This window comes from Anthonomus grandis, chromosome 13 (genome assembly GCF_022605725.1).
Source record: "Anthonomus grandis grandis chromosome 13, icAntGran1.3, whole genome shotgun sequence".
NCBI lineage: Eukaryota > Metazoa > Arthropoda > Insecta > Coleoptera > Curculionidae > Anthonomus > Anthonomus grandis.
The window spans coordinates 8,541,909-8,564,295 of NC_065558.1; the positions used below are offsets into that span (position 1 = coordinate 8,541,909).

A 22,387-nucleotide genomic window follows, 5' to 3' on the forward strand; every position below is an offset into this window, starting at 1 on the left:
TTGGCAAAATTAGTTTTATCGTTTATTAATGGCTTTTTATAAAACCTGGCAAATGTTTTAGACCTTTCAGTCCACCCTGCTGCCAACCGAATATTGTCATAGCTTAGCCCTTTCCTGGCGGCAGCAGATGTGGAAGCGTGTCTAGTACTATGCCCACTGAAATGTTTCTCATCTATTCCGCTTTTTGCCAACACAGTTTTCAGCCATCTACTGATCGTTTGAGAACTAGCTGTTCGATATGGTTTTTTCAAAGTTATGAATAAACAATTAATGTTTCCCCTAATAGAGTGAGTTCTCTGTATGTATAAAAGTAAGGCTTTTGCCGGACATATTGCATTATCTGTGAAGAATGGGAGGATAAGCGTAGGCTGTATTTTATTAACATTAGAAGTCTTTAACCTTTTAGAGATTTTTATTTCTAATCTGTCAGGGTAATTTTCAATGTTACTTAACTCTATGCTTGCCAGTGTCTGTACACGTTGACCTGTAGCCAGAGCAAGAAGCATAGCCGTTTTAAAAGTTAAATGTTCTATAGTCAAATTATTAATGTATGTGTTTTTTATATAATTAAGAACAATACTTGGATCCCAAGTAATGTCGTATTTGGGAAGAGGAGGTCGTAAAGCGCTGAACCCTTTAAATATTCGTTTAATTCTAAAATCTTCACTAAGATTTGGACCTAAAATCTGTGAGAGAGCTGCTCTGTATGAATTTAAAGAACTAAAAGAGGCGCCCTTATTAAACTGTAGCGTTAAGAACTTCAGTACCGTCGGAATCGATAGAGAATAAATGCTCGTTTTTTCCTGGCTGCAGAACTTCCACCATAGCTTTAAGCCAACATTATACTGCTTAATAGTATTAGTTGTGATTGATGCAAGGCATATATCCAACGATTCGGTAGGAACTCCTCCTAACTTCAATGCTTCGCTGATACAATCCCTGCTGCCAGGGTAGTTTTTCTCCAAAGGGGGTGTGGTGTGCTGTTGAAAGACATTAGATTTTTATAGGGTGCAAAAATTATAGGTTCTCTCTCTAGAAGTGAGAGAAAAACAGGATACCAAGGCTGAGCTGTCCAGAGAGGCACCACTAAAATACCTCTTGCATTGTCAGAGATTATTTTGTTAAGCACTCTTAGGATTAAGGCAAATGGTGGGAATGCATAGAATTTAAGCTGATTCCAATTTAGTGTGAATGCATCTATTGCAATGCTCTCTGGATCCCTCAGCCATGAAACAAATTTCCCGCACTTTGCGTTTGTTCTAGATGCAAATAGATCAATTTCTGGTTCGCCAAAAGATGAAGATATCTTCATAAATGCTGGTAGATCCAGAGCCCATTCAGTCTGTGTTGCCAAACTACGAGATTCATGATCCGCTTCCCAGTTGTCTATAGATTTTATATAAGACGCGTATAAAAATAAATTTCTTTCCTCACACCATTGCCATATAGTGCGTGAAAGATTATTGAGTTTAGGATATTGTACACTGCCCATTTTATTGATATATGCTAATGCTGTAGTATTATCGACACGGCACAGAATGTTGCAATTTGACAGATGGCTGGCAAAACACTTGAGTCCAAAGAAAACAGCTAGCAATTCCAGATAATTTATATGATATTCTTTTTCAACTACTGACCAGAACCCCCGCGATTTTTTGCCTAAACAGCTAATGCCCCAGCCTGTAGAAGATGCATCTGAAAATATTTCTATTGCAAACGAATCAATTTGAATAAAGTTTTTCGCCTTTGGTAAGTTTTTAATCCACCACTGAAAATCCTCATAGAGTAATGGTAGAATGTTCATTGTTGCATTATAGTTTTCATTTGAACTCTGCAATGCTAGAAATTTTTGGCGCTCAAAATACTTTGTGTATAGCCAACCATATTTAATACCAGGACAAATAGATGTTACTTTCCCTAGCATTCTGGCAAAGTCTCTAATACTACATTTTTCTAATAATAAGAATTTTGAAACCAGTTCTAGGGTGCTTGAAACTTTATCTTGAGGAAGGCTTACTGACATATCTATCGAACTATAAATAAAGCCAATATACTGAATTACCTGGGAAGGAATCAAGATACTTTTCTCATAGTTAGGCACAAACCCTAATTTAAGTAAGAGATCCAAAGTCTCATTCCGATTAGTTGAACATTCTGCATAAGTGTTACCAATAAGCAAAATGTCATCTAAAAAAACCACCGAGAGAAAGCCTCTCGCTCTTAGAAAACTAAATATAGGTTTCATTAATTTAGTGAACACATAAGGCGCTATATTGAGACCAAATGGCAGACAATTGAATTCATAAATGACCCCATTAAATTTAAATCTCAAATACCTTCTATATTTTCTGTGAACTGAAATTAGAAAATATGCATCCCTAAGGTCTATTTTACACATGAAACAATTTTTCTTAATCAAATTTTTTACTGTACGGTTATCCTCCATTTTGAAATGATGACAAATTATATGTTTGTTAACATTTTTTAGGTTTAGAATCAGTCTGTGAGAACCATCACTTTTTGGCCTAAGAAAAATATTTGAAATATATTGATTTTTGCACCAAGAGACTTTACTAATTACTTTATTTAATAGTAATTTATTGATGCAGTTTTGAATAGAAGCACGTTCTGCAGGTGACCAAGATGTAGTTTTAAAATTATACTGTTTTGGATAGTCAACTTACAAACGGTATTTTAACACCTCTAACCCAGCTAAGAACTAAACGGTCTTGACAAAATTTGGTCCAGGCCGGATAGAAAACCTTTAATCTTTCAGCAATACACACCTGTTTATTTAGGTTTGCCAACGTCGAACTGCTCGCTTGCGTTGAGGGTTGTTGTTCATCACTGTATTGTAAGCCCTGTGCTGGGTTGGATATTTGGGCACTGGTCGGTATTGACGCGGGTTCCCCTCTCGACGTGTCGTCCCTCGCTGTTGCCGAGAAGGGGCCTTGGAGTTTAAAGGCTTTTTATATGAAGTTTTGTTTGGCTTCGGTTTAAGTATCTTTCCGGAAACCTCCAGATTCTTAGCAGCTTTAAGCCGCTCCTCCAAATTCTCTCCAAACAAAAAACCATCTGGGGTTATATTTTCCTTGTTTGCCTCTTGAAATTCTTGATTTAAATTTACGGCAATTAAAGCTCTACGAGTTTTCGATTGTTGATGAAAAAGATCTAGGAGTAATTTACTTGTATCATTAAGCAAACTAATGTGCTGGCGATTACCGCCCCCCTCTTCCGACAGAACCGAACTAAAAAGTTGCCCTATAGCAGCCAAAGTTGCAGCCACCTGCTGTTGTTCTGCAGCCAAGCGATTGTCTCTCGACACATTTGAGGGAGACACAGCCTTTTCGATTAGTGGATTGAGTTTTGGCGCTGCCATGGCCGATAAATTTTTAGGTGGAAGATAAGCCTCACATAGTTTCCTTTTGTCTTCGTCTGACAAACCTTCAGCTAATAGCTTGTCCCACCGCAAAGCTAAATCGTCATGTAGACTAGGGCCATATTTTTTTATGTTAAAATCTTTAGGCCCCAAAATGGCAACAACATCGTCTGACAGTAAGGCATTATTTTGAGGAGAAGTATGCTCTTCGGCTAAAACCAAAAAATATAATGGGAAACTATAAAGATAAAACCTCTGATTTTTATTGACACATTACAATTCCCTTCTATTTATTTATTTATTTATTTTTTAATTTATTCTTGAACCATCTGTCGTTGGCATAGGTCGGCATTGGTATGGCAAATCAGGTACCCTCGATGATACCTCCAATTGAGTATATTTGTATTGATACTATATTGCAAAATAAGTATAAATACCTACTCAATTTTTTCCATAGAGAAATAAGTTAGTATTCTCGATGATACTATGTGGCAATAAAGGTATACTCGATGATACCTCATAAAGAAAAAATATTCTCTCTGATACTATAATATGCCACAATAGGTATACTCGATGATACCTCATAAAGAAAAAGTATTCTCTCTGATACTATAATATGCCAAAATAGGTATACTCGATGATACCTTATCATTAATAGTTTGCCATGCATATGCTCAACGATATAGTAAGAAATGCAAGAGTGCTTCCTTGATCTTACTGCCAGTATTATATAGTTTAATCGCTCATCGCGCGATAAATAAATCGGTTTCAAAACACAACACCGCATTAATAGGGTTTCTTTTACTTACCGGCAAAATTCGATTCAGCTCCCTCTGTAACCAAAATATTTTCCTGGGCGGTGTCCGCCTCGTTATCGGTGGACCTATCCATTATCAGCGATCCTGGGGGTGTCGGGTTGCTTATACAGCGAGACAAAGACGAACTGCGCGATTCATGCGAAGAAGACGAAGATGTAGAGATCCGACGAAGCCGCTTACGCGTACTCGGACCACTACGACTACGACTTCGAATTTTATTTATCTTTTCGATATTTTGTAATCGTTTGTTCATATTTTCGAGGTAACTTAATACCTTATTAATAGAAGGATCTGCTTTCTTAACTCGGGAAGGGCTACGAGACCGATGTACTGACAATCTTTTAGACATTTCGCTTACACTTCACAAAATTACCCGCACTTTTTAACACTGACTGGTTCGAGTCGACACACAAACGAAGAATGGTGTGATGGGGTAAATAGGACCGGGTCTAGGGAATCCGAGAGAGAAAAAAGATATAGACTTTGGACTGTGTGAGTTGACGCCATACGGAGCTACTACACTATTCTTATTTATGGAGGCGAGGCTGAAATATAATGGTTAATTAATAAGTGTAAATCTTTATTCAATATTTAATTGTTTCTTCGGTTTATTAATATTATTATAATTTTAAGGCAAAATGTCAGTGATTTCATTTTTGGAGTTATTGAAGTTGATCTTAAATGGCTCTACGACTGTTTGGTGCACCTTTAGACCTACAGCATCTAAAACTAAAGAGAGTCAAAAGAGGTTTAACTCGGAAGAAGTTAAGTAAAGAGTAAGAAAATAATTATTCCAGACACTTGAATGTTCTCTGAGTCTTTGAGGATGGCCTTAAAGTGTCATAAAGCAAATCAATGATTATTTTCCTATTATTTTCTATATAGATATTTAAATAATTTTTAATTACAACATAAATTACTACGTAAGGTTTTAATTATTCTTTGTATCGCTGAAACACGATTCAGTTTCGTGTTAATGCCTGGCCAATTAAACGGACTGCCAGTTTACCGAAATTATGTCTGTGTGATTTGTACTAGAAAAAAAAATGACGCCCAATGACACCAGTGTCTTTGTTACAGTAGCAGAAGAAGTGACATCGGTGTAATTTTTTTCTGTTACGTTATGCAAACTGGTGTAAAATTGAATTCATGTCTGTAAAATATTTTCTTAGGTGTTCCTGAATTTCGTTTTATATTGTAATTTTATTTCTGGCATGTGAGGTCACTTATTATGCTTTCCATGAATTTTAAGGTTATTCTTCATACAAGGGCTATAGGGATAAATATGAAGGTAAAATCGACAGTTTCATAGAAGTAAGTTTTACCGTAAAATTAAAAAATTAAATTTAAAATATGTATTAACCCATCGACATTATGCTCATTTTTAGTTCCTATTTTCAATAACCTTTTTTCTAGTGAATTATTAGTAAATTAAAAATATTGATTAAACCAACACTCATAAAATTTAAAACAAAACCCTAAAACCCGAATAAGCTTATCAGCATTACATTCTTTTTTATTTATTTTTCTTAAGTGATTCATTGGTAAAATTAAAAATTTAATCGGAGGAAATCTTACCCTAAAATTTTAAATTATTATCTGAATAAATACATCGATATATACTAATTTTTACCTAAAAAATAATACTTATGATATGTTGATGAAAATAATTCTTATGATATGTTATGTTCCAGAATTCAGCAGTAATATTCTTTTTATACCTGGCATTTCAAGTAATTTTAAATAGGAATTTAAATTAATTTTTGTTTTGGGTTTTTTGAGTCGGATTATACGAAATATTTTTTCGTATATCTTAGATATTTGGTGTGATATGGTATGTTATACTGGGATATTTTAATTCTTCAGGCATTTGGAGATACATACTTTACCTTTTCAACAGATTAATTTACCATCTTTATTTAAGTTATTTATAGCTATTCAGTCATTAACCTCTTAGTATTAGGGAAATTATTAATTAGAAGAATAAACAGACAAATTGATTTACAATTTTCACAATTCGTATTTATAATTTCTTAAAATATTTCGCTAATTTAGTAACTTTACTTTTAAATGCTCAACTCGATAGCTATAATTCTTTACCACTCTGACAGAAGAAGCTTAATTCTTTATATAACATATTTTATGATCAATTAATTTTTATGATAAAATAGGAACTTGACTTCATTTATTCTTAATAATGCTTATCTTACCAATGGGTTGCCTGAAAAATCTAGGCATGTACCAGCTGCCAGCCAGCTTATTTAATTGCTCCTCATCATGAACCGGATATAATTTAGTAATCAAATCTTTGTTCTTCGCTAAAGGTAAAATAGCTTGGCCTTCCTACAATTTTCCCAATGGCATTGGGAATAATCCGGCACGTGGAGTCAACCCTGGCCATAATAATGTAGAGATTGAGGAGCAAATACTGGAAGCTTTTACCGCAGACCCTATTGCAAGCGTCAGAAAAGTAGCTGAAGACCTTCGCCTTTCTAGATGGAAGGTGTGGACGACCATGAAGAAAGATTCTTAAGAAGTATATTGAGTCCAATTTTTCCACGGAGGATATTACCAACTTCCATAACCTCCACGAATGGACTGCCAAAGATGCAAATCCGCACTGGAAAAAACAAAAATTATTTCAGAACAGATTTTCGGTCAATGTGTGGGCCGGAGTAATAGGCAGGACTATTATTGGGCCACATTTTCTACCAGAGAATTTAAATGGTTTTTCTACAAAATGATATCCCCGTTCTTCTAGACGAAGCTGGATTATTGGAACGAGAAAGACCAATAATCTTTCAGCAAGATGGTTGTCCAGTGCATTGGTCCTTGGCTGTCAGGAATTACTTAGACGACTGTTTTCCGGACGGTTGGATCGATAGAGGCGGAACCTTTCCTTGGCCTTCTCGATCGCCTGACCTAACTCCGTTGGATTTTTTCATATGGGGCCGGGCAAAGGAGCTTGTATACACCACCGAAATAAGAACAGGAGAAGAGTTGATTCGCAAAATAAATGAAGCATTTGACAGGATGAAAGAAGATATGACCACAAGAGTAACCACCACCGAAGTAACAAAAAGGGCTCGTGCCTGTATTATAAATAATGGATTGCATTTTGAACATGAACAATAAATAGTTTAAACAAAATTGTGTTTTATTTAACATTAAAATCTAAAATAACCCCACAATCGGGGCTCTAATGCTTAGTAGGCTTATGAGAGGTCTCAGTCTAATAATTTTTGTTTACATGACTTGCCGCACAAAAGAGGCTATAATTCTGAGAATCGGCCAGGCATCGGCATGGGTGATATCTAAAAATAAAGGGCGTTTCAATGTCTCTATTTTTTCTATAAGTTTACACAGAAGTTTGGAATTGATCGTATTTTTATTAATACACATTAGACAAAACAAAATAAACTTTGAAACTCCGATACTAATTGTAACTTGCGCTCTATTATCGTTTAAGTGTGAAATTTTGGTATTTCTTGAGAAAAATGCAAAAATTGCTATAAAAAATGTATAAACAAATTTCGAGCTACACATATTTAGCTTAAAATGTTTGAAATTAAGTCAACTATCACCCCCTTAAAGGATTGCATCTAGCTTCCAGACACCCTGTATAACAGTAACCGCAAGAACAAACCGAACATTTACGGCTTCGAGAATTAACAACTACTTAAGGCATGCTACTGGGAGGGTAATTTCTAATCAGACTGTTAGAAGAAGATTACGTGCCTCCAATTTAAGAGCCAGACGACGTGCCACACATCCACAGTTAACGGGGAACATCGTGCATGCAGGTGGGCAATAGAACTCATTGGAATTTTCAAAACTGGAGGTCTTGTATGTTTCCGGATGAGTCCAGATTTCGGCTACATATGTGTGATGGTCGAATTTTGGTGTGGAGGGAAAGGGGACAGCGATACCATGAAAATTTGATGGCGCCCACTACCCTTTTTGGTGGCGGTTCAGTTTGCGCTTTGGGGAGGCATGTGTTTCGATGGCCGCACCGATTTAGTGGTGTTAAGAAATAAAATAATTAACTCTATAAGATATAGAGACATTATTATAGAGAACATAATTGTACCATTTTTTGGTGCAATAGGCGAAGAATTCGTTTTAATCGATGATAATGCGCGCCCGCACCGTGCGAGAATTGTCAATAATCGCATTGAATTTCATGGCATTACCAGAATGGACTGGCCACTACATTTACCCGACATGAATTGCATTGAACATGTATGGGCCGAAATGTCTCGAAGATTAAACTAGCTCAAACAGCCACCTGTAACCTTAGAATAACATATATTAGAAAACAACTTAATAAGAACTATTTCAAACAGGGTGACAGCACTAAGACGGGCCAGGGGTGGACCTACGAGGTATTAATTTTCATGACAGGACTTTGGGGCACGCTTTACAGGGTGTAATTTTATTTTAATTTTTCCTGTTGTGTGTTAAAAATTTAAATTTTTTAGGAGATATCTGTTTATTTAATTTTTTTTGGGGCTATTGTGAGTGAACTTAGTGAATTTAGTGAATAGATATTTATTTATTACATTTAATTTTGTTTTATTGTAAATCATTGGCAAACTAAAATTGCAGATTTGTATAATATCCACTTCGATTGTTGAGCAGTGTATTTGAAGTAATAAGTAGATTCTTTAATTTTCTTAAAAGAATAATAAGATCCTTTAAGTGCCTGAACAAGGAAAGAAGTAAATTATTTGAACTGCCTAGAAACTTCACTATAAAAATCGTTGAAAAAAAGACCTTTAACTGGTTGGAAACAATTGTATATAAACGTCTAGACAAGGAGTGAAAATATTGAAAATTTTAATAAAAACAAAATAAAAATAGTTACGACTTTCTTTGATATCAATTAATATTTAGAAAGGACTAAAAACTGCCTAAAGTAAAATGTAAATTAATGAATAAGAAATATGTTCAAAAAATTAAAGTTATTAAAACTTTAACAAGGAAAATACTATTTTGATCTGCTCGGAAAATGCTGTCTTCCAACGTCATTTCATTACCTATAAAACTAAACAATTCCTCTAAAAGAATTAATGCAAAAATTCAATTCCTAGACAAAATTAGAAATATATTTTAAGGTTTAAAAAATTATAAAATTCGTTTAACAATGTTAAAAAAAAATAAAGAAATTTATATCAATGACTAAAAAAGTTATTATCTTTTAAAATAATAAAATTTATTTAGCAATGTAAATGAAAAGTATTTAAAAAATTACCCTTGTGGATGGATGACTTTGGAAAAAATTAGTAATTTATTTTAATGCCTATGAAATTAAGCAATTTATCTATAAATATTTAATTTATGATATCCTTGGAAGGATTTCATGGAAATGCCTGGAATAAATAATAAATTTGTTCTAATGCCTAAATAATTTTACAATTTCTTCAAGATTCTAAAAAAAAAAATAATACATTTATTTCAGTGACTAAAAAAGTTCCTTTAGAAATCCGAAAAAATTAATTAAAAAATTAAGTTTTCTTACACGCGTGAGAAATGCTTAGCAAAAATAAGAAATTTATTCCAATGCTTAAAAAAATTAAGCAAGTCCTAAAAATCTGAAAAAACAATAATTAAAAAATTTAATCTTCATGGAAGTATTAATTTTTTTTTTTTGGAAAAAAATTCCCTTGGAAACGAAAAAAAATTGAAATATTTTTCAATGTTTAAAAAATTATACAATTTGTTTAATGTAAAAAAAATAATTAAAAAACCACGACTTTATGAATGGACGACTTTGGAAAAAATTATTATTATAAAATTCAGCAATTCGCTTAAAAATATGGAACCTATTGATCAAAAAATCAATTTCCTTGGAAGGAGTCCATGGAAATGCCTGGAATAAATTATAAATTTGTTCTATAATAATGTAATAATAATAATAATAATAGTATTCTTTATTAAGCACTTGGCTAATACATTTAATTTGCTAAATTTAGTAGTATATAAAAAATAAGTAAAACCTATATTAATACATAAATTTTGTACATCACATTTTTAAGATTCTTACTAAATAATCTTGGATTACTTGCGTTTTTAATTTCTAATGGAATTGATTAAAAACTTGCAATCCTTCAAAAACAATGATTTCTGCAATAAAGTTGATCTAACTCTTGAACTATGATAATCATTTCTTGACCTTGTATTATATTGTTAAAAGTTGGATTTTTTTCTCTAAAAAATGTTGCAGATATGATTATATAAATCCACGCTCTATTTTATAAATTAAAATAAAATTTGCCTTAAGAATATTTTACTTCACAGGAAGTAATTTTAATATTTGAAGCATCCGATTGATAGGTGTATATTTATTACAATTCGCATTACTTTATTTTGTTGAAGTTGTAATTGAAGTAACTAATGCCTAAATCATTTTTCCTTTAAAATTGTAAAAAAAAAATAAACAAATTTATTCCAATGACTAAAAAAGTTATTACTTTTAAAATAATACAATTCGTTTAACAATGTAAAAAAAAATAATTAAATAACGACTTTTATGAATGGACGACTTTGGAAAAAATGAGTAATCTATTTTAATGCCTATAAAATTAACCAATTCATCTAAAAATCTGGAACTTATTAATCAAAAAATCAATTTTCTTGGAAGGATTTCATGGAAATGCCTGGAATAAATAATAAATTTGTTCTAATGCCTAAATAATTTTACAATTCCTTCGAGATTCTAGGAAAAAAAATTAATACATTTATTTCAATGACTAAAAAATTTAAGCAATTCCTTTAGAAATCCGAAAAAAATCATATTAAAAAATTAACTTTTCTTACAAAAATGAGAAATGCTTGGCAAAAATAAAAAATTTATTCTTGATGAAAATATTTTTTTTTTTTGAAAAAAATTAAAATTTAGTCCAATCCCCAAAAAAATTATTCAGTTTCTCAAAAAATCTGAAAGAATTAATTATTAAATAAATTTAACTCCATTGGAAAAGTAAAAAATGTCTCGAAAAAAATGGAAATATTTTTCAATGTTTAAAAAATTATACAATTCGTTTAACAATGTAAAAAAAATAATTAAAAAACGACCTTTATGAATGGACGACTTTGGAAAAAATTAGTAATTTATTTTAATGCCTATAAAATTAAACTATTCATTTAAAAATATGGAACCTACTTATCAATAAATGAATTTCCTTGGAAGGATTTCATGGAAATGCCTGGAATAAATAATAAATTTGTTCTAATGCCTAAATAATTTTACAATTCCTTTAAGATTATAAAAAAAGAAATAAATAATTATAATATATATTATTTATTTTTCTAATAATAAAAAATATATTCCAATGCCCAAAAAAAAACTAGTCAGTTGTCTAAAAATCTGGCAAAAAAAAAGCCACAAAACATTAATAATAATTTGACAACATCTAAAACTAAAAAAAAACTATAATAAAATAAATATTTATAATACCCCATACAAAAATTACTTTCCATTACATACATTAACATTTAACTTGATATATCGAATAAATACATTGAGTTCAATTGGAAAGATGCTGGAAATGGTTGTCTTGAATTTCTTGACACAAGAACAGTCGGTCCTAAATTTCACACCGAACATTTTCAAATACACTAACATCGCTATTTTTACAAATATTCGTTATTGTTTGTCGTAAATCCAATACCGAACCAGGTTCAGTTTCGACCTGTGGAATGGCCAGCTCGCTCGCCAGATTTGACACCTCTAGACTTTTTTTTATGGGTGTATTTGAAGCAAAAGGTGCACGAAACTGAACCTGCTTCAGTATTGGATTTACGACAGACAATAACGAATATTAGTAGAAATATCGATGTTACTAAATTTCTTTTTTTTTTGATAATCCAACTAATATAATACAAATACCATAATTTATAGGTAATTCCTAGTGATAATTTCAAATCTTACGGCTCCCGCGATTATCTATCTATAGCGGTTAAACGTTAAAAAAATGCAATGTTGTCAATCCTATTTTTCCTCTTTTAAGATTCAAATAGAATAAAGTAAAAAGTATGCATGCTCAAATTGGCAATTCGCTTGAACTTAACTATTGCTCTTTTGAACATTATGTTATGCAAATAAGGTTTAAATCAATTTAGGACTGTACTGAATGTTAGGACTATAATATTGGGATTGACTGTCACAACAGGTTTTTCCAAAATCCACAAAATTACTCTTACCCATTTCTCTATTAAACTGTCAATAAATGTTGCACGTTATAAATTTAACATAGGCATAAATACTAGTACATTACTTTATTGGGGTTACACCCTTTGATTAAAACAGAAAAATCTCTACATGTAAAAAAGGTCGATTTTCCTCAGCAATTTCCAACAAATGTTCATATCTCTCTCTAAGGATTTATAGGCGAAAACCCGAAACCGTATTCAGAAAATCTGAACAAGAGAACGAGTAAAACATTTTAGAAACTAAAGAGGATCATTTATATTTTTCGGTGACAGATGGTCCGTGAGGATTGTTTAAACAGGATTTCACAATATGTTACGGGCGATCTCTACCCCCTCCCCCACCCCTTTTACACTTTTTACCATAAAGAAAACGAGGGTGGGTGATACAAAAGAGCTGCTGCGGGGGAAAAGTGAAAATTATTCACGGTTTGGCGAGTGGAAATAACGACGAAATCGAGCCGCCGGCAACGTTCGCCTAATTACGTTTTATATTAAACGCGTTTTGTTATGAGCGATTTTACTTCTTGTTAAAATTGTTTCGGGGAGTGGTAAACGAGATCATTTCGAGGGAAAAACGACTGTTTCCATAAAGGGAAATTGGGAAAGGGGGCCATTTTCATTAACTGCGAGACTTCGTGTTGTTGAATCTTATCACCCTTATAAGGTGCATTTAATTTTTTTATTTTCAGTTGAGAAGTTAAGCAAATTCAAAATAGGCTTTATTCAAGTCTTAATTCGTTGTTCTCTATTTATCAGAACGTCATTGGACAATAAAAAAAATCTGCAACTTATCATTCTCTATGTGTTCAAATGTCCGTTTGAGTTTTCCGAAAAATTACACAAATTATTTATTGAAATGAATTTTAATTTTATTATTATCTCTTTCTTATAAGGTCGATGGTTTATCGTTTAGAAATTAATGAAATTACTCCTATTGACATCCCAACAATTAGGATAAGATGATCAACATTTTATTGAAATTGGGTTGTCTGACATGGCATTAAGGTTAATTGAATCATATTTAACAGAGAGGTTTCAAAGTGTTAGCATCGGTGACTCTGTTTTAAGTAGTGCAAATATAACAGCTGGTGTGTTCCTCAAAGAAGCATTATATACCCTATTTACACTTGTAACATCTACAAATGTCTTTAATACAGTGATCGCCATATGTATGCTGATGATACCCAATTAATTTACCGCTTCAATGTTTCTGGTATTGAGAAAGCCAGAAAATTAAAAATATTTCAAATATCTGAAATATAAAAACAGCGCTTCCAAAAGTATGAAATAAATTAAATATATTTTATATTAATTATTGATTATTTTATTATTTAATATGAATTTCAAATACCTTTTCATTTTGTTCCACACTTTTGGAGTCAATTTTTTATAATATTAGGCATTTGAAATTTGAGTAAACTGGAAAATAAAAATTATTTCAAAATGCCTGAAATATGACAAAAAGCGCTTTTAAAAGGGTGGAATAAGCTCAAAAATATTTCACATTTATTAATGAATATTTTATTATTCTAAATGAATTTTAGGGACATAAAAAAATGGAAACCGAGACTTAGGGTTTTTATATTTTTTTTCTCTATTCTCTATTCTTCTAAAATTGATCGTTTGGATTAATCTCTCCTAGTCACGTCACGAGTATTAAATCTAATAGCTAAAAATTCCATGACGATCTTTTTTTTTTTTGAGAATGGCTTCAACAAATAAATTATTATTTTCTATGTATTAGAAAGTCATTTATTGATTCAGATTTAAAAACCTTTCCTATTGACGTCCTTACCATTAGATTCAATTAAATTTTATTGACTTGTTGAATCCAGTATCTTAAAATCCGGTGACGAATTTGATTAATGGATTTAAAAGGATTAAAAAAAAAGTTAAGGATTATTGGTAATTGACAACTTTCCATATATTAAAATATTAATGAGTTCTGATTTAAAATTAAATAATCTTATCCTATTAACATCCGAACCTTTAAATTCAATAAAATGAATAATTACAGCCAATAATCAAAAATAAATCCTCTGACATTTTTGTTTCTGAAAAAGTTGAAAGAAGAAAGAAAATGTATAGCTGTAGCGGGGGGTACTTACGTACTCGCCGTATGTCTACCCTCTAACCTTTGACGTCGCAGGGTATCCGTCAACCCCCCTCACTATTTCTTTACAGTTATAGCAGAAAAAGTTGACAAAATGCCTCGGGCGCCACTCTAAGTAATTAAAGGAGCTTAGAGTCCCCTCTAGCCTCTCGGGTAAGCCTTTAGATAGTGGAGAAACCAGGTAAAGATTGAAAGTAGACTGTCCGGTTATAATGAGATCTTATTGCTCTTAATCTTTATTATTACAAATACTAATAAGTAACAGGTTTGGTTGCTTAAAACTAAATGGACAAAAGTGTCCTTAAAATCTAACAGTCCCCATTACCAATTTCTATGATTAAGCACAGGCAGTTATTTGAGAAAATGTACCGGAAAATTCAGCACTTTATTAATGACGCTTATTAAATAGTATGACGATTAAATATTTGACTTTATTAAATAGTATGATTTAAGGGACGGGGTTATGATAATTTGTACAAGCGGTTACGGATGACATTCGTTAAGCAAAGCCGGAAACTCAACACCATCAAGCGAAGCAATCTCAATCAATCGGTCAACATTTACCTCTGCTCTGTTGCTATACGAATAGTAATTATGACATCACGGACTCGGTTATTACTTGCCTCTCACCATTTTGAGAAGCCAAGTAATAATTAATAAACGCGGCTACTGCCTGCCCTACAAAACACGAAGAAAGATAGTGTCCAAGCAGTAGTTTTCATCAATCAAACAAAAAAAAAGTCAACAATAAAAATGATCAATTAAATACAAAATAAATCCGCAGTGAGTGTTTCTCTGGTTGCAAACAAGAATGTAACTTTTCGCGAACGGAATTAATGAAACGTTGGTTTAATCACCCGTTTACTACCTGCCCTACAAAACACGAAGAAAGATAGTGTCCAGGCACCAGTTACTAATATTCGCGACTGTGGCTTGCCCTACAAAACACGAAGAAAGATAGTGTCCAAACCACAGTTTTAAAATTAAATAAAACGGAACGATATCAATAGCAACGGATTCGATAAAGATCTTAATACGCGAGCTTGGAAGCGGCCGGTCAACTGTCAACAGGTGGCTCTTACCTAACCCAATTCACACTGTCAACGTCAAGACAAATTTAAACGTAAATATTGAAAATTTAACGGTATTGAAATATGGGAAAATTACTGGTACTTCGCTCGAAAGGTATGGTACGACCTTACTGCGACGAATGTGTCTCCTTGGTGGACCTGGAACCTTTTTATACCCATCGCAGAAATTTGGATGCCGACGACTCACGAACATCCTCGGAATCAATCGTTGAATAAAAACGCAAATGGGAAAACTTGATGAAAATAGAGTTTTTCCTCATGAAAACGGTACGGGTTTATACTAGGTGAAAACAGCGGGACAAAAGCTGGCCACATGTGTACAAGAAAACCGCGGGAAACTGGAACATGATTTATATTACATTTTGCCACACCGGGCATGCCCCATCAGTTAACAGGGCTTCCCAAGGTAGGTAAACCTTGAAACTTGCAAAATAGAACATGTAAACAATGCAACAGCATGAAAGGAAATTTCATGAAAATAACCGAAAAACTAGAAGCATAGTGATGAAAACCCTCTCAGTTTTAGGCGTTTGTGGTTCTTTATTATCCTAAGAATAACCAGGGCTGAAAACAATAAGGCCAGAGACTACAACATAGTCAACGGAGAACTAGGCATAACCTATAAGAAATCAAACCTTTCCAGGATAATATCAGGCGAGAAACCTCTTTAAGTTGGTTTCTTTATGTATGTTTACAATTGTAAACCACTCATGACTCACAGGTAAAGCTTAAAATGTTGTTATGTAAATTATAAATTTAGAGGTTAAAATGTTAACGGAGCAAAATTATCTAAGTTGCCTTATAAAAGACTGCCTGGGCTTACCCTTATTACTATAAAATAAAGACAAAATCTTGTAATTTCGTTACATAGCACAGGCACATCTGTAAGAAACATTTTAGGAATTTCCTTGGCCATACTTATGAAGTTGTGATGGAACCTTTATTATCTAAAATCACTTAATTTTAAAGGTCTGGAGTAGTGAAGTTACTTCCGAATTTACGAGATGAAGAAAAATATTTTATAGCACTCCTGTAAGAAAAATACTAATAACTCATCTATTTGGACGTTGAATTTTATGCAATGGGCTTTATACTGATAAAAACACAGTTACTAACACAGGCTTTGAAAATATCTTTGACTAATGTCCTGGTCGTAAATATTTATAAACATTTACCTTGCATCGACTTACTAAATATAGAAAGCTGTACAAATGTTTGCTCTAATGTACGTCTAGGCCAATAGGTCCATTATTCTCCATATAGCATATAGATAGTATCAAATCGAATTTAATTTCCTAGGGTAGAACAAGGCTCTTTTATCCATCTTTTATTTGGAAATTTCACTTTTTTTTTTGTTGACCCAATTGTTCTCGTTCAATTACGTAATAATTTCTCTGGGCTTTGCAACCGTCTCAATTAAAAGCGAAACAAAAGGGCCTTCCCTCGCCCCCTCTCTATCCGCGATAAAGAGCAGCCAAAAGCTAAAATACCAATCAAATCCGCCAACATTGTCCCGGATTTTCGAATTGTTCCCTTTTAATCCTTTTTCCACGATCGACCTGGAGCAATAAACGTGACGAAGGGGGCGAAATTGGAAATAAACAATCGGTTAATGTCTCTTGAATTCCGTTTATTTTTTTTTCTTTTGATTTTTTTTTTGCCCTTTACGTCTGTTTTCGAACGAGGGATCGCCGTCGCGGTTTCGTCGAAACTCTTTAAACGCGTTTTATTCGAAAGGGTCTCCGGGGCGGATAAGGACACGGATGTCAAGGGTCGACTTTATAGCATCGAAATAACATAAAAAAAGGTTCGAAACGTTCTCGTCGAATAGGTATATGGATAACCCTAAAAATATATAAGAAGCACGTTAAGAAATTTTACGGATTTATTGAGGGGTTAAAAAGAAATAGAAAAAAAAATCCCTTTTATGAATAAAAAAAAGGGTCGGAAAAGTTTGAAATTTAAAGCAAAAAGTGGATGAGTCTTGCCTAAGTATCCTCTAGTTTTTGAGATTTAGGGTTCTTTATGGCAAAAAAAGGGTAAGTTAATTTGAGACCTGTTTTTTTCCTTTTAAAACTCTCGTACATTGAAACTTTTTAACGTTAAATAAATTATTTACTTATAGAGTTGCATTGACAACTTAAACAATAGAGAATAATAAGTCAGTTAATAGAACCAATTATTCGTTAAACTACTTTTTTGATGAAGCAATTCAACTTGAAAAAGTGGCATTTTAATTTTTAAATAAGATGCAATTGTCCTTCTAATCAACGACTAAAGTATAAATTATTCATTAAAAGAAAATTCTCAATTTCAAGACGTCGAATAAAAAGTTTCAAAAGACATTTTTACTAATAGAAAATATTAAGTAAATTACAAGATTTAATTGTTTGAAAATAAGAAATATATTCTTATGTTTAAAAGATTAAAAGTGCGTTAAAAATCTGGAAAAAATAATGAAATTTTTCAATTCAATTTTTTTGAATGGACTAAAAATTGCTGGAAGGTTCTGGAAAATAGGAAATTTATTCGAATTGCTTGAGAAGTTGCTGAATACTCCTCTAGAAATCTGGAAGAATTATTTAAAAAATTAGTGATTAATTTAATGTTCTATATAAATTCCAAATAATTTTTCTTTTCATTTCAGGCTTTTCGAGTCAATTTTTTATAATACCAGGCATTTGAAATCTGAATAAACTGGAAAATAAAAAAATTATTTCGAAATGCCTGGAATATGAAAACGGCGCTTCCAAAAGTGTGAAATAAACTCAGAAAGATTTCACATTAAAAAATGATTATTTCATATGAATTTCAAATCACTTTTCATTTTATTCCACGCTTTCCGAGTCAATGTTTTATAATACCAGGCATTTGAAATTTGAGTAAAATGGAAAATAAAAATTATTTCAATTGTCTAAAATATGCAAAGAGCACTCTCAAAAGGGTGGAATAAGCTCAAAAATATTTCACATTAATTAATGGTTATTTTAATATTCTATATGAATTCCGAACAATTTTTCTTTTTATTCATTTCAAACATTTGAAATTTGAGTAAACTGGAAAATAAAAATAATTTCAAATTCCGGGAGTATAAAAACAGAACTTCCAAAAGGGTAGAATAAACTTAAAAATATTGCACACTAATTAATGATTATTTTAATATTCCATATAAATTCCAAATAATTTTTCTTTTTATTCCATGCCTTTGGAGGGAATTTTTATAATACCAGGCATTTGAATAAACTGGAAAAGAAAAATTATTCCAAATGCCTGGAATATGAGAACAGCGCTTTCAAAAGGGTGGAATAAACTCACAAATAGTTCACATTAATGAATGATTATTTTATTATTTTTGATAAATTTCAGATAAATTTTCATTTTATTTCACGCTTTTGGAGTCAATTTTTTATAATACCAGGCATTTGGAATTTGAGTAAACTGGAAAAAGAAAATTATTTCAATTAAAATGGAATATGAAAACAGCGCTTCCAAAAGGGTGGAATAAGCTTAAAAATATTTCAAATTAATTAATGGTTATTTTATTATTCCATAAGAATTCCGAATAATTTTTTTTTTATTCCAGGCTATTGGAGTTAATTTTTTATAATACTAGGCATTTAATATTTGAGTAAACTGGAAAATAAAAATTAATTTTAAATGCCTGGAATATAAAAACAGCGTTTTCAAAAGGGTGGAATAAGCTCAAAAATATTTCACCCTAATTATTGATATTTTTTTTATTCCATATGAATTTCAAATAAATTTTCATTTTATTCCACGCTTTTGGAGTCAATTTTTTATAATACCAGGAATTTGAAATTTGAATAAACTGGAAAATAAAAAAAATATTTAGAAATGCCTGGAATATGAAAACGGCGCTTCCAAAAGTGTGAAATAAACTTAAAAATATTTCACAATAATTAATGGTTATTTTATTATTTCATATGAATTTCAAATCACTTTTCATTTTATTCCACGCTTTGCGAGTCAATGTTTTATAATACCAGGCATTTAAATTTTTCTTTTTATTCATTTCAAACATTTGAAATTTGAGTAAACTGGAAAATAAAAATAATTTCAAATTCCGGGAGTATGAAAACAGGACTGCCAAAAGGGTAGAATAAACTTAAAAATATTTCACACTAATTAATGATTATTTTAATATTCCATATAAATTCCAAATAATTTTTCTTTTTATTCCATGCCTTTGGAGTCAATTTTTTATAATACCAGGCATTTAAAATTTGAATAAACTGGAAATTAAAAATTATTTAGAAATGCCTGAAATATGAAAACAGCGCTTCCAAAAGTGTGAAATAAACTCACAAATATTTCATATTAAATATTCCATATAAATTTCAAATAACTTTCCATTTTATTCCACGCTTTTGGAGTCAATTTTTTATAATACCAGACATTTGAAATGAAAATAGGCTGGAGAGAAAAAATTAAAATATGGAGAAAAAAATGTTTGCAAGACCGTGGAATAAACCCAAAAATATATCATATAATTTAGTGATTACTTTAATATTCTATACGAAAAAAATGTGAACAATTTATTAATATCTTCTTAAAAGAATTAGCAATTAATTTAGCTTTAGCAAAAACCATAATAAATCATCAGTTTCCTTTTTATGCTTATAAATCCATGTTGTCACATTATCCGACTTCATCCAGTCACTTGCATTAACATTCACTTTCAAAAAGTTCACCCCCAGCACTTCAACAGGAGTTAAATGTAACTTCAGCCAACGAAACTTCTTTTTCTTCGTTGGGTTGCGTGCAGTAAACGCGACAAAACTCCCGATATAGAAAATGCCGCAAACTTTAAAAAACTTCTTCTTCTTCTACTTTGATAATCGTCGAAGGAGTTTTCACCGGAAAGTTTAAAGTTGAAATGTGTTTCGAAAAGTATTTTGCGAGTAAACGACGTGCAGGTATAAAGTTGCACCTTAAAACGGTAAAACGAGTTTTGCTAACGTAGTAGGAGGGAACTTTTGACGGAACTTGGGGAGCATGTATTATTATTTTAATTTCGGTAGTGAGTTGATGGGAAATTTACGGTTTTCTTAGAAGTAGAATATTCAAAAGATCGAGAATTATTTTTTTTTTAATTTAGGCCATTGGAGAAATACTGGATAATTAGATCAGAGCAGATATTTTACCTGCTGTTTAGTCCGACTAATGATTGTCATTTCCTCTTAAGCGGGATGTAAAAATAATAAATAATGCACTTACTGTGGAAAATATCAAAAACGTTTAAGAACCATTATTAAGTGACAACGTTCGACAACAATAATGTTCGTCATTGTTAAGACATACCTAAACTTTCGGGGAAATTTATTCAGTTTTTTAGTATCCAAAAAAATTTTGGAAATTCTTCGTGACAGGCAGGAATGGTTTCCTTTCAATTATTCGTTAAACTGCATGTCATTCTAGAGAAACTAAACAATCTATTCGAAGGTTTAGAAAAATAAACAAGTCGTCAAAAAATTAATAAATTAATTCAATTCCCTTTGAAAGAGTGATAAATTCCTGGAAAAAAATATGATTTATCTCAATCCTTAAAAAATCCCCATGAATTAGTTAAAAAACTTAATTTCCTTAGAAGGATGAGAAATATCTGGAAAAAAAAGAAATTTATTTCAATGCCTATAAATATTAAGCAAATACTCTAAAGATCTGGAAGAATTGGATAATAAAAAAATCCATCTCCTTGGAAGGACGAAATTTCCTGGAAAGAATAAGAAATTTATTCCATTACTTAAATAATTCAAAAATTTTTTTAAGATAATAATAATAATAATAATGTCGTTTATTTAGCATAGTAGCTACATACAAAAAACTGGTATCAAAAAAAGTATACAAACTACATAATATTTAAGGCTGCAAGGAGAAAAAAAATAAAAAAACCTTGAGAAGCACGAAAAACTAAATATTAAAGTCATAAAAACTAACCTAGATTAAAAATGGTAAAGATAAAAAAGTTTAAAATTGTAAATACAATTCCAAGATTAAAGTTAAAATTAATTGGTAATATAAAATGGTAAAGTTAAAAAATTGTAAATATAGGATAATCCAGGTACAATTTTGAAATTCGTACATGTATTTCTCGAAAATTTTATTGCACATCTATTTCACGGTTTTTTAGAAATTGACAAGATTTTGGGAAAAAAAAAATTTTAGGAAAAATTTTTTTTTTTCTAAAAATTTAACAACGCGACCCTAACTCAAAAAATAGTCCAGGTACAATTTTGAAAATTCGTACACGTATTCCTAGGAAGATTTTATTGGACACCTATTTCACGTTTTTTTTTTTAAATTTGAACAAGATTTTGAAAAAAAAAATTTTTTTGAAAGTAATGTTTTTTTTTTCTAAAAATTTAACAAAGCGACGATAACTCAAAAAATAGTCCAGGTGCAATTTTGAAAATTTGTACACGTATTCCTTGGAAGATTTTATTGGACACCTATTTCAAGTTTTTTATAAATTGAACAAGATTTTGAAAAAAAAAATTTTTTTGGAAATAAATTTCTTTTTACTAAAAATTTAACAAAGCGACGATAACTCAAAAAATAGTCCAGGTACAATTTTGAAAATTCGTACACGTATTCTTTGGATAATTTTATTGGACACTTATTTCAGGGTTTTTCAAAATATGAACAAGATTTTGAAAAAAACATTTTTTTTTGAAAAAAATATTTTTTTTTCTAAAAATTTAAACTAAGCGACCATAACTTAAAAAAAAGTCAAGGTACGATTTTGAAAATT

General features: G+C 31.3%; 2 protein-coding genes across 2 annotated transcripts in view; one reads left to right on the top strand and one right to left on the bottom strand.

Moving 5' to 3' along the window:
• The window catches only part of LOC126743935 (26S proteasome non-ATPase regulatory subunit 1), a 232,747-nt gene that overhangs the window by 99,304 nt on the left and 111,056 nt on the right, over window positions 1–22,387 (top strand). The gene's annotated exons all lie outside the window — the stretch shown is intronic.
• Window positions 528–4,661, bottom strand: LOC126743937 (uncharacterized). The gene is made up of 3 exons (XM_050451220.1): window positions 4,189–4,661; window positions 2,787–3,591; window positions 528–980 (listed from the first exon to the last, which is right to left on the bottom strand). The coding sequence occupies exons 1-2, from the start codon at window positions 4,544–4,546 to the stop codon at window positions 2,795–2,797; spliced, it is 1,155 nt and encodes a 384-aa protein (XP_050307177.1). The 5' UTR covers window positions 4,547–4,661; the 3' UTR covers window positions 528–980; window positions 2,787–2,794.